At 37.7% G+C, this 13,707-nt stretch overlaps 1 protein-coding gene across 5 annotated transcripts in view; it reads left to right on the plus strand.

Moving 5' to 3' along the window:
* LOC123517100 (ABC transporter A family member 1-like) overlaps positions 1-13,707 on the plus strand; it is a 45,966-nt gene that overhangs the window by 17,141 nt on the left and 15,118 nt on the right. For all 5 annotated transcript variants that reach the window (XM_045276985.1, XM_045276987.1, XM_045276986.1 and 2 more), the window contains exons 7-15: positions 6,422-6,648; positions 6,914-7,100; positions 8,019-8,165; positions 8,681-8,831; positions 9,228-9,307; positions 10,908-11,076; positions 11,594-11,735; positions 12,513-12,627; positions 13,138-13,234. In XM_045276985.1, coding sequence (XP_045132920.1) covers positions 6,422-6,648; positions 6,914-7,100; positions 8,019-8,165; positions 8,681-8,831; positions 9,228-9,307; positions 10,908-11,076; positions 11,594-11,735; positions 12,513-12,627; positions 13,138-13,234 — 1,315 coding nt within the window. The remainder of the gene's footprint in view (positions 1-6,421; positions 6,649-6,913; positions 7,101-8,018; positions 8,166-8,680; positions 8,832-9,227; positions 9,308-10,907; positions 11,077-11,593; positions 11,736-12,512; positions 12,628-13,137; positions 13,235-13,707) is intronic.

Consider the following 13,707-nt stretch of genomic DNA (forward strand, 5'->3'; position numbering starts at 1 on the left):
GAATTTCTTTAGGTTTCCAAAATCTGTCTTGGCATAATTCCATCTTCCCACTTTATATTCTTCATTTCTTCTAGATTTCTCTTCATCTATCACCTTGAACTCCAAAACTGCATGATCACTCTTTGCTAAAGGGCACTCCACCCTCATCTCCTCAATGACCATTGGCTCTGTACTAAAGACCAAGTCCAGTCTTGACGATGCTCCTCTCCTCCAAACCTAGTATCTTCTTTGACCCACTGAGTTAACACATTTTCCATTGCCAGTGTCAATAGTGTATTTCCCCATGTTGTCTCTGATCCTTCCATTGACCAGTCCTCCCAACACACCTCTTTACAATTAAAATCTCCCATCATTATAGTTCGTTCACAGCCACCCAACATTTCTTCCAGACATGTTCCTGTATCACTTATCATTTCTTCATATTCCTGTACTGACCATGCATTTGTCTTAGGTGGTACGTACACCACTATGTAGTGCCTCTTTTTCCTTCATTAGTTTCTGCTCTGATCTTTAGCACTTCTGCCTTTCCCATACCTTCTTTCACTTGATCCACCTTTATATCTTTTTAACCAGCAACATCACTCCTCCTCCCATCTTACCTACTCTATTTCTTTTCCAAACATTATATTTCCTTCTCCAACCATCATCAGGTCTTCTCCTCTCTCAGTTTTGTTTCAGTAAGACCCACAATATCTGGGTTCTTGTCCCTCAAGTAATCGTTGAGTTCTAAAATCCCGATATCACTCCATTTATGTTGGAATACATTACATTTCGCTCATATGTAAGTTTCTTTAGTCCTTTCTTGCTGTACTTTTCTGGGTTATGAACCACTTCCTCAGTCTCATATCCAAGATTCTCCAGAAAAACTCTTTCTTCTCCTCTTCTGTCCTCTCTTCATTTTTTTCAAAGCCTCCTTTCTCAACTCATTTAACATTTCTCTTTCCTTTTCACCGAGATCTCTTCTCAACCAAATCTTCCTTGTTGTTTCCTGCTGGGCTAGCCTCCATGACTTCTCCACCAATTCATCTACATCCTTTTGTGACTTAAGTTTGATTCTTATTGGCCTCATACCTTCTCTTGTGAACTTTCCAATTCTATGGAAGTCCTCTATTTCTTGTACTAGGTCTTTTCCTCCTCCTGCACCACATTAATGATATTATTTATCACCTTTTTATGTTTTTCTCTCTCCATTTTACTCGGTGTCTTATCCTCCTCCACACCAAATATCACCACACATCTCTTTTTGTCTACAGTTTCCCTCACCAATGTCTCATTTGACTTAATAACCTTCACCACTTTCTCAGCAATCTTCTCTTCTATGATCTGTTGATCTATAATTTCAGCAAGGCCCAAAGTTTTCTCCCAGACTCTTTGATTTCCTTTTCCAGACTTGCAACTTTGTAATTTACCTCCTTTCTTTCCACTTCCTGACTTTTTTCCATTCAGCCTGCTTCTCCATCACTTTTCCTAGAGATTCTCCACATTTTCGCAATTCACTTTAATTAGCTTAACTTCCTCTTTCAGTGCTTCATTTTCCTTCTTCATATCGGCACAGTCTTTCATTACATTGTCATAACTCGTTTCCAGGCCCCATACTTTTCAAACAGTTTTCAATTTTACCTTCCAACTCCAGAATTTTCTTCACATAAGCGCTCTTCTCCATTATTCCTTGAAATCCTGTGAAGTCTGATTCATCTTTCGAGTTCACGGCCGCCATGTTGCGCAGATGTAAACAAACCAGCTGATGGCTCAAACGCAGGCTACAGTTTATATTTACCTTCTCTGGACATTATTTTGCTAATCAACAGTTAACATGACTATATGGAGACGGGACAAACATTACCAGCTCCTTTCCCACCTTGGTTACTCTTAGGCAATGGTAACTGTAGAATTAGAGATGATTGCTCTGGAGCTCAGCGACCACATCCGCCATCGACGGTGCCGTGTGTGTGTGTGTGTGTGTGTGTGTGTGTATTTACCTAGTTATATTTACCTAATTATTGTTTACGGGAGGAGGAGTTCAAACTAGTGCTGTCCCGTCTCTATATTTACTCTTATCTAACTTTTCCTTAAATCTGTGAATTTTTTCTTCAACCACTTCTTTCTCCAGCGCATTCCAGATCCCCACAATTCTTTGTGGAAAACTGTATTTCTTTATGTCCTTTGTACACACACTCATCTTCACTTTTCTCCCATGCTTCCTCCCACTTCTTATACCTCTCACCACCAGATCATCATGGTCCAACTTCTCAATGCCAGACAGAATCCTATACATAGTGATAAGGTCTCCTCTCTCCCTTCTTTTTTCCAGTGTCGGCAGACTCAATTTTTCCAGTCTCTGCTCATAAGACAGATTCACCAAGGTTTAGGGCAGCTTCGTCGCAGCCCTCTGCAGAGATTTCAGCTTCCTCTTATCCCTTGCCATTCTTGGAGACCAAAGTACCACTGCATACTCCAACCTGGGTCTAATCATTGTAACAACCAACTTCTTGATCATCTCTTCATCCATGTAGCAGAATGCAGTTCTTATGTTCCTTACACTTCATCAGATTTCCTCTTTACATGAACCTCTGACAAGAGCCCCTCCGTCACAGTTATTCCCAGATCTCTCTCTTCAGTCTTTATTTCCAATTCCTCATTTCCCATCTTATATCTGTACACTGGTCTCATACTGCTCTTACCAAAATTCATTACTCCACACTTCGTGATATTAAATTCCATTTGCCACTCTCTGCTCCACTCCCAGATCTTGTCTAAGTCCCTCTGCAATGCCTCACAGTCTTCTTTCTTGGTTATTTTCCTCATTAATTTGGCATCATCCACAAACAAACTCATATAGTTATTCACTCCTTTTGTCATATCATTTATGTAAACAGCAAACAGTAACAGTGCCAAAACTGATCCCTGAGGTACTCTACTAGTCACTTCCCTCCAAGCTGATTTCCTATCTCTTATTACTGTTCTCATCTCTCTTCCAGTCAGGAAATCACTGATCCATTCCAAAAGCCTACCCCTCGGCCCACCATGTTCTCTCACTTTCTAGATCAATCTCTAATGAGGGACTTTATCAAATGCTTTCTTCAAGTCTAGATAAATTCCATCCACCCATCCTACCCTTTCTTGTACCACATCTATGATCCGAGAGTAGAAGCACAATAAATTTGTTGCACATGATCTGCCTTTCCGAAATCCAAACTGCCCATTAGTCAATATTTTCTTCCTTTCTAAATAATCATTCCATCTTTTCTTTATTACTGACTCACACAGTTTAACCACAACACTTGTTAATGAGACCGGCCTGTAGTTTGACGGATTTTCTTTGTTTTCACTCTTAAATATGGGTACTATATCTGCTTTTTTTTCACTCCTTTGATACCTGCCCCTGCTGCAGAGATTTAGATATGAGGCCACAAATCTTTTTTGACTGTTGATCCTTACATTCTCTCAACACCGAATTTGATACTCCATCAGGCCCTTGTGCTTTCCTTACATCCAATCTTTCCAGCATTTCACACACTTTATCCTCCAACACTCCAATTACATCCAGGCCTTCTTCTTCTGTCAGTTCGATCTTTGGTTCATTAAAGGTTCTTTCACTGGTAAAAACTTTTTGGAAACACTTATTCAACTCTTCAGCCATGAGTTTTTCCTCTTCAATGAATTCTCCATCAACTTTCAGCTTGCTTATTTCTTTCTTGTTTTTCAATTTCCCATTAACAAATCTATAGAATAATCTTGGCTCATCCTTACATTTTTCCACAATGTCCCTCTCATATTTTCTGGCCTCTTCTCTCCTTATTCTTGTGTACTCATTCCTTGCCTTTCTATACTCATCCCACACCAAAGATCCTTTTCTCTTCATCCACCTTTTCCAAGCTGTGTCTCTCTTCCTCTTTGATTCCTCACAGCATTTATTAAACCATGCTTGGATCCTCTTTTGTTTCTTCTTCACCCTTGGCACATATTTATTGATCCCTTCCTCATAAATGTTCACAAACTCTCTCCACTTATCCTCAATTCCACATGCATCCTCAAAAACACTCCAGTCTGCTTGCTCAAAGTAATTCCTTAATTTGATGTAATCTGCTTTACCATAGATGAATCTTCCTATTCTGTGATGTTCATTCCTTCTCTCCATTTTTCCTTCCCTCAATACACACTCAATCATCACATGATCACTCTTCCCTATTGGACACCCACCTTTCATGTTTTCTATCAACTCCGCCTCTTAGTGAAAATCAAGTCCAGTCATGATGGTTCATCCTCATCTCTGTATCTAGTATGTATTTTCCTCCACCCAGTGTGTCAATGGGTTTTCCATTGCCATTCTTAGCAGCTCTCCACCCCATGAATCTTCACTACCATCCACAGTCCACTCTTCCCATTTCATCTCTTTGCTGTTGAAATCTCCCATCATTTCCAGTTTCTCTTTAGTTTCCATCAAATACTCTATCCACCTTTTTGTGTTCTCCATCTTCTTTTTATATTCTTCTCTATTCCATCAATTGGTTTTGGGGGGAGCATATACCACAACAAAGTCTCGTTTAACACCTCAACACACCACCTCATCCCCAACCACCTCAGCTAACCCATAGTCATTCCTCAGTTCATAGGCAACAAGATCTTTTTTCACCAATAACATCACACCACCTCCCTGCTTTTCTGCTCTATTTCTTACCCATATGTTGTATTCACCTTCACCTATTTTATTCTCCTCAATGACTTCAGTAAGTTTAGTTTCATTTATTCCCATCACATCAGGCCTCTCTACCCTAAGATAGTCATTTATTTCCACCAGAGCAGACTGTAACCCATTCACATTAGTGTATGCCACTTTTAATTTCTCTCCCCTTCTCCTATTTTCCCAATCATCCACTTTATCAGTTTCATATCCCTGACTCTCCAGTGAAACTTCTTCCTCTCCTCCTCTGATCGGGATTCGTTTTTTTTTCTTTGCCTGCTTCCATAAGTAACTGGTCTTATTTCTTTCCTCCTCGTTCCTGTCTCTTCTTATCCATATATCCTTATAATCTTCTCGCTTTCCAAGCCTCCATGAACCATTCAAAACTTCCTCTGCTGGTGCCTGAGATTTAAACTTGATTCTCATTGGCCTGGCTTTGTCCTCTTCCTATCTTCCAGTCCTTGAAACCTCCTCGATTTCACCTTGGTATTCATCAGCCTTGTAAGTAGCAACTCCCACCAGTTTACGCCACATATTTCTCCTTCTTTTCTCGTCCCTGCTTCATTGGTGTCTTATCTTCTTTAACCCCAAATACCATAACACATCTCTTTTTCTCGACAGTGTTTCTAACCAATTCTTCTTTTTCCTTTATTACTTTGACCACTGTCCTTTTCATCACCTCTTCCTTTTCCTTTAACTGACTATTTATTATTTCTCTTAGATTTGCTGCTTCCTCATCCTTTCTCTTACTCCAGACACCTTGTTGTTCTACTTTTTTTTCATTTTCTCTCACTACGACGTTGCATTCCTGTACACACTTAACCTCAAGGCGTTATATTTTTTACTCCACTGTTCCAATTCTTCCCTCCTCTTTCCTTCCAACTCTTCATATTTCTTCCTCCACCCCTCCCTTTCATGTTCCTCCAATACCAAAATTCGCTTATACAGATCACTTACAACATTTTCCAACATCCCCAGTTTGCTATTTTCAATACCTCTTTCATGTCTCCCAAATCTCACATAATCCTCCTCCTCCTCCATGTCCATCCTGCCTGGTGTGTCAAATACCTGGGCTTGTATCCAAATTTTTCCTTTTCGGTCGTACACTTGGCAGATCAGCTGAGTCGGCCATCTTGGGTAAATCAAAACAAACTGCCACCAGACACCCGATTCACCACTTCTTTCAATTCTTTGTCAATCTCTCGTCAAACTGCTCATTGCAACACCACAAATTCACTAACAACTTGGGACAGCACGAGAATCAAAATTCTCCTCCTCCCCCCGCAAAAACACCAGGCTGCTGGGGAGCTTTCCTCAGTGATGTTGACGTGGCGACAACATGTGTGTGTGTGTGTGTGTGTGTGTGTGTGTGTGTGTGTGTGTATTTACCTATTTGTATTTACCTATTTGTGTATTACAGGGACTGAGCTAATCTCTCTGTGTCCTGTCTCCTTGTCTACTCATGTCATATCTCTCTTTCACCTGATTGACACACACTGCATCAAGGTGTGTGTGTGTGTGTGTATGTGTGTGTGTGTGTGTGTGTGTGTGTGTGTGTGTGTGTGTGTGTGTGTGTGTGTGTGTGTGTGTGTGTGTGTGATCTTGTTTTGCTATCCATTCTCCTTTGAGTAAACATAAGCCCTCTTTTTCTGGCAGTTTTATTTTTTTTTGTGAAAATAGCTGTTAATGGTGTCATTCTTACCAAGTGGATTACTAAGTGACTCAATCTTCCACCCACAGCTGACCACTGGTGCAAATGTCCAAGTACCAAATGTCACACTTGAAAACTTTCCAAGAGGAGGTTTTCAGTCAGATGGAGGCACAGTCCTCCGCTCCATTGTGCCACTGTACATGGTGTTTGCTTGGGCACAGTTTATTGTATACATGATGATGCTTGTGGTGGAAGAAAAGGAGAAGAAGCTGAAAGAGAGCATGAAGATGATGGGATTACGTGATTCTGTTTATTGGTAAGGCTGAATTTTGTTATTATTAGCTGTGTTAGAATGATCCATTTCCCTCATTCTTCTTAGTTGGAGTTCAGGAAATCTTGAGTAGAATACAAGTTAACATAAAAGAAAATAGGTACTTTTACAATGAAATGATGGCTATTTTTCTCAAAGGTTACTGCTATCACTATCTTTTTAGAAAGTCATGCCTTTTCTCAGTAGTTAACTGTAATTATCATCAGATAATAAATAGAGTATGAATAACTTCTTTTTTCTTTCATTTCAGGTTGTCGTGGTTTGCCATATATGCTGCATATGTGCTTTTTTTATCCTTGGTTTGCATCATTCTACTGCCGCTCGCCAATGTCTTTCAGAAGGCTAATATCTTCCTCTTGTTCCTAGTGTTCATCCTTTATGGCTTTTCCTCCATCATGTTTGGCTTCATGCTAACACCTTTCTTCAATAAAGCAAAAGTATGTTGTGATAACCTTAGTCTTGATTTTTTTAATATTAAGATTATTGATATTATAAACTCACTAGCAGAATAATTATGCTATATTTAGCTGGTGCGCTTTGTATACTCAGGAGTTGAGGAGTCAGAAGTCAGGTTTATGCATCTCACTTGTTGAGATATTTTTCCTTCTATTCATAGAGTTGTTGATTTTACTTTAAATGAGTGTATGGCTGTGAAACATGGCAACTAGCTATTACTAGAGTGTCCATAGAGCAATGGAGAGGTCAGCCATAGCAACAGCATAAAAGGAATATCTGAGAATCAGCTTTTAAAACACAGAGAAACTGATTGTAAGATTGGTTAGTGATTACTGAGAGAGTTTGATGATTTAACCCCACCAACCACTAGACTTGTACATTATCATTGAGCATTCAGTGAAAAATTGTGTGAAAAACTGTATGTACTAGTCTGTATTTGCTGTATCACCATAAAACACTAACAGGAATGAAGGACACAAATAAATATTTAGGTTTTTAAATATTGAACATGAAAATCTAAGTAGATGGGAAGGACTTGTAACACAGAGAATTGATGCCATGTAAATCAGAAAGGCTGACTAACTGGATCCAAGAGGTAGCAAGTGCAAAGATATGACAGAAAAGTTTGAAATCAGAATATAGTAAATGATTTTGTGTAGTGACCTAGAAAAAATGTTTAGAATTGAGGCTTTTGTTCAACATTGGCCTTGAGGAGGCTAATAGTAATGGTGAAGTGGTGATTCACTATTCTTGATCTCAGTTATAGGAACCTTGCTTGAGATATCACCACCATAAGATATACCATGCAAAAGCACACATGATAATTTCTTATTTGATTAGAGCTGATTAGACTAGAACTGCCCTCATTGTCAAAATTGACATGTTGCTTTATAATCCAGGTTGCAGGAGTTGTTGGGAATCTGGTCCAGATCTCCTTCAGCCTTCTGTTTTACCTCCAAGTCTACCTTGAAGATGATGTGTCCCCTGGAGTTTTCTGGGCTCTTGGACTCCTCTCTCCCTGTGCATTTGCCTTTGCAATTGACAAGGTATTAAAATGACTGGGTGGAGAGGCAAGGCAGGGTAACCAGAATACAAGATTATGTTATTTAAATTGTTTTCAAGAGGTATTTTAAGATGATGAAGTTGTCTTTCTGGGTGGATTATGTGTCTTAATTAATGACACACTGCACATATTTAAGTGACTTGTGTTACAATGTTTAAAGATTTTGAGATTAAACCTTCTTGTCCATCATTCCTATCTACTTTTATATAGCTTTGAATTCTAGAATGTTCCTTGCATGCATCATCTTAAATCTATTCCAGATTTCAGGATTTCTAGTTTGAGAAAAAAATTCATATTAAGAAACAAATTTTTTCCCATAAATTTCCTTAGTCTTTTGTTTCATATCTTCTGATCACTTTTTTTCTTTCATATTGTTTTTTTATAATTATGATGATATACTTTTTTTTCATGATTCAGTGGTGGAGATATGTTTTTGTTCTGGATGAAATTGCTAAATAATTAAGAAATGTCATCATTCTCAACCATTGTTCCTTTCAGGTGATCCTGTTTGATATCTCTGGGAATGGTCTGACCTATGACTCTATCTGGGATGGCAAAGGACTCCCCTTTGCTGGCAGCCTTATCATGATCACTATCGACATATTCCTCTATCTGTTTCTGGCATATTACCTGGATAACGTTTTTCCAAGTATGTCCTCACCTTCCCTTCCTTCAATAATACTTCACTGTTGTTGTTATTGCTGCTGTTATCCAGTATTGAGTCATTTTTTAATCAATATATCCCCACTTCTTTTTTACCACATTGTTTGTCTGCTTGGTTCATTTTGACTGATTCTCTCTCTCTCTCTCTCTCTCTCTCTCTCTCTCTCTCTCTCTCTCTCTCTCTCTCTCTCTCTCTCTCTCTCTCTCTCTCTCTCTCTCTCTCTCTCTCTCTCTCTCTCTCTCTCTCTCTCTCTCTCTCTCTCTCTCTCTCTCTCTCTCTCCTACCTTTATAACACCAATCTTCTGCTGTGTAGTTAATTTGAGTAAAACATGTGTGTTTATTTCTAAAATTTTCACATATTGATTTTTTTTTCAATTTCAGGTGAATATGGCACCAAAAGGAAGCCTTGGTTTATATTTCAGAAGTCATTTTGGGTAAAAAGTCGTAGCAAATTGTATAAGGTAATATTGAATGTATATGTGTACTGTATATGTATGTTGGAGTGCTTTTTCTATCTTTGCAAGGGCATCACTCTGATATTAAGATGCATAAAGTGCTGGATGCAGAAATTGAACATACATATGTGCAGACTGTCTAGGCTTGGATATGTTTAGATAGTGATATGTTATTACCTCAAAGTTAGGAAAAATTGCTACTACTATTATAATTTTGTTCATCATCCTTACTTTCCCATATGGGATTGGAAGACACACAAGTTTCCCATTTTTTGTTGTCATAGCAGATCTTTCCTCTGTACACTACAGTAAGCCCTCGCATTTGACAAATGAATCAGTCTGGCAAAACTACCACCAAATGCAAATTTTGCCAAGCAAGATTTCTTTATATCATATAAATTGCTTAAAAAATGCCTCAATCAGTCCTTGATCATTGTCAAAGTCCCTCTTTTGTCCCCTAAAATACCATCTTTCAAGCTGAAATGAAATCTTTTACTTTCACATATTAGAACACATGTTCAAAACAGACCAATAAACAATAAATAAAGCTAATAAGACATGAAATAATGGCTGTAACTCCCGTTTTTCCACCCGTTTCCCTCGCCCACTTTCATCTTTGCCGCCACCACCATTGTCTTTACCCCCACCAGTACTACCTGTTGCGCTGGTAGAGGCCATATTGGCGGTAAATCGCCAGAATTTGTTCCTATTATAGCAGAACAGAGGGTAACACAAACAAAATGGCTGAAGTGGACTCTCACAATGCATTCTGATAGGTTTAGAGAGAGGTCTGATGTCAAGGTTCACCGTGCGGCCGTCAGGGGACTGCCAAGTTTGAATTCAAATCACCAAGCGTGCACTCATTGGTCTATGGCCACCCTACCGCCAAAAGTGAACTTCGCCAAGCTGAGATTTGCCAAGTGCGGGGTCTTACTGTATTTGTAAATTCTAATTGGCCTTCCTGATGATCTTCCCATAAGTCAAAGAATGCTTATCTTACAATGTGATGGCACACTATTCAGGGAGTGCATTTTACTTAAGGCTTCTAAGCACTGAACACTAACTTCAGTAACCTACTGGGTATTGGTCATTGTGGCTATATTCACAGGTGGGGAGGAGAGGTACACTTAAGAGGCCAATAAGTCAGTTGCATTGTTCATCATAGATGCAAATATACAGAGGAGGTACATTCTCAGCTCCCTAACTAGATCTCTTTTATTTTTTTTTTTTTGACATGCAGGGAATATATTTGTAATATTCTTTTAATCCATGCTCAAAATGTACAGCTAGGCTGTGTCTTCTTAATCACAGGAGAGATAAATGTGATTCATGCATTCATATATTCATTATTTATTTGTTAGGATAGAAACTTTAAAGTTCAAGGAATGCTTCTCTTCCTGTGAAAAATTATGGAGATCTATATCTTATATTGAAGTATAATTTGTTCTTCCTTTGCATAGAAATAATAATTTTAAAACAAAATTGTGCACATTATGATGAAAATAGTACATAAGGAGTATATTGAAAACAGTACATAAGGAGTATATTGAATGAGATAAAGAAGTTTTAAGGCTCAGTATCACAATGCTTTTTTGTTATCTTACAGTTGTCACTTGCTGATGGTGTCATCAATCAAGTATTTTCAGCTGAACTTCCAGACAATCCAGATGTGGAGTCGGTGTCTGCCGAGTTGAAGCAGAGGACAGCTGTACGTATTCGTAATTTGGAGAAGATTTTCAGTTCACGAGGAAAGAAACCTGTAAAAGCAGTGAACGGTATGTTGCATTTCTGTCATATCTTTATTAAAAATTAGTTAAATTATTTAAGTTATGCACTGGATTTTTTCATATTCTCACAAAACTCTCCACTGCCTGTAGGTAAAAAACTCTTTATACCATTTAGTAACACATCTATAGGTTCAGTTGGGGAAGATGAGTATTCTGTGCCACAGTTTACCCTGTGTGCATTTTTTTTTTTTTTTTTTTTTTTTTTTTTTTTTTTTGTTAGAATTGAGCATTACATTGAGAGGTTTGATTTCTTGATGTAGTTATATCACAGTGGCTCTTTACCTGAGTTATAATTGTCATCCACCACAACCCAGTGAGACAGATGAGTGTTGAGATCATGTGTAGCTTTAGCATGTGGCTCCAGCTTTACCACTGGGGACAGGATGGGTCAATGGAAAATCTTCACCTATTGATAGAAACTTAATCTCTTCTAACAGGTAGATATGAAAATTGGAAACTGTGAAAATAGTGGCATTTATAATTAGTAATGGATATATGGTTACAGATTTCAGCTTGGACATCTATGAAGGGCAGATAACAGCCATCCTGGGTCACAATGGAGCTGGCAAGACAACACTATTCAACATCCTGACAGGCATGACTGCTCCCACCCAAGGGTCAGCAACCATCTTTGGCCTGGACATCAGGTGACTGGCCTACCTTTGTCTGCCTTCATGTGTGTGTGTTTATGTATGTATATATATATATATATATATATATATATATATATATATATATATATATATATATATATATATATATATATATATATATATATATATATTTTTTTTTTTTTTTTTTTTTTTTTTTCCAAGGGCAAAAAAAAGGGAAGAGGATGACTTACTGAGGTGCCAGGTTTTTATTTCAGTTAAGACATTGTTGGTATTGAGCATGCATATAATTTGTAGACTCAAAAATGCTTAGTAAATTGGAAACAGATTAGATGGATTCATAAGTTGATTTGAATGATGGCCTTCCCCATGAAGGGCTGGTTTTTACCATAAAAAGATTGATGTAGTGAATAGATTAACAGACTATTCTGAAGAAACTAACAGGAATTTGAGATGTGATAAGTTGAGATTGTTGTCAGTTATTGCTTACTTTTTGCCTGAAATATTTTGTACAGTAAGACATTCTACTTTGGGAAGTTGTATACGTGATCAGTTATTATGTAGATGCATTTCAGTATGCTATTTAAAATCACTCATGAAAGAGACTTACTTTTGAATGACTAATTTTGTAACTAATAAAGAAAGAAGGTAGCAATTACATTTGTTTCATGCATATAAGTTTTAGAGGAACTAAACCTAAGTACACATTAAGGTAGACTTAATATTACTTTGATAATTTAAAGAAAGTTCTATGGTTACGTGATATTGCTTGCTAATATTAGAACTAACCACCTTTTTTATTTTCTATTTTAGTGACATAAATGAGCTGACAGAAATCCGGAAAAACACTGGCATTTGTCCACAGCATGACGTTGTCTTCCTTTCCCTCACTGCCAGGGAACACCTCCGCTTCTTTGCCCGCATTAGAGTAAGGCACAGCAGGGTTGGTCAGAGCTACTAAGGATATCAGAGAATGTTTTATTTTTGGTCTGTGCTGATTCTGAATGCTTTGCTGGTTGAGCATGGCCTGCAAAGGTCATGAGGAAGTTTCATCCACCACTTTTAGTGCAGATTTTAATTTTGATAATTTTCATATATTTCAAATGGCAATGAAGTTTTTTGGAGCTAATTTTACTCCACATTAACTACAGTGTTAGAAATGTAGCTATGATGCAATGATTATATGAAAGGCTGAGCCAAAGTTAAGTTAATGCAATTCGTGAAGGCAGGAAGGCTATGTACTCCTCTTAGATGAAGTTTGCATATGATTTAATTGATCGTGGAGAAATTATATTTTTGGATACACAGGTGTGATGATAGAGTTATAAATAATGTAAGATATCTTTGATTATGACTGTACCTGCATATTTTTAAGTAATCTTTTAACAGATTATGAAACTAAAGTGATATCAAATACATTCTTTCTTTGTTGTGACAGGGAGTCCCTTCAGATAAGATAGAAAGTGAGGTTGAGCAAACTCTGAAGGAGGTTTATTTAAATGAGAAAGCAGACACTTTGGCTTCAGATCTCTCAGGTAAGTTTTCTTTGCTTCTTTTTCTTACAACATGTAGCTATATACTGCACATATCTTGACAGATTTCATACTGAAATACCATCTGTTGATGGTATTTCAGTATAAAATCTGTCAAGATATGTTTTTTTCAGGATAAATGCAGTATATACATGTTGTGATAGAGATCCCTTATACTACCTCTAAAGCAGAGACATCCTTGGACTTGATAGATGAAGAGTGGACTTTCATGTATTCTTGTAGTGCACGTAATGAAGGAATCAATACACTTAATGACAGACGCATTATTTTATAACAGAGAAGACACTTAACTACACAATTTATTATTGGTGATTTTGCTATAATAGAAGAGCTAGCTTAATCCTCATTTTTATGTGAGTTAATTTTCTCTCATTCCTTATCACTAACATGGCTGTGCCTCATGTGCTACTATTTGATGGGCAGTTGATTACATGTATATCATGTATAATTTTCTT

Source organism: Portunus trituberculatus, chromosome 41, assembly GCF_017591435.1.
Source record: "Portunus trituberculatus isolate SZX2019 chromosome 41, ASM1759143v1, whole genome shotgun sequence".
In the NCBI taxonomy this organism is placed as follows: Eukaryota; Metazoa; Arthropoda; class Malacostraca; order Decapoda; family Portunidae; genus Portunus; species Portunus trituberculatus.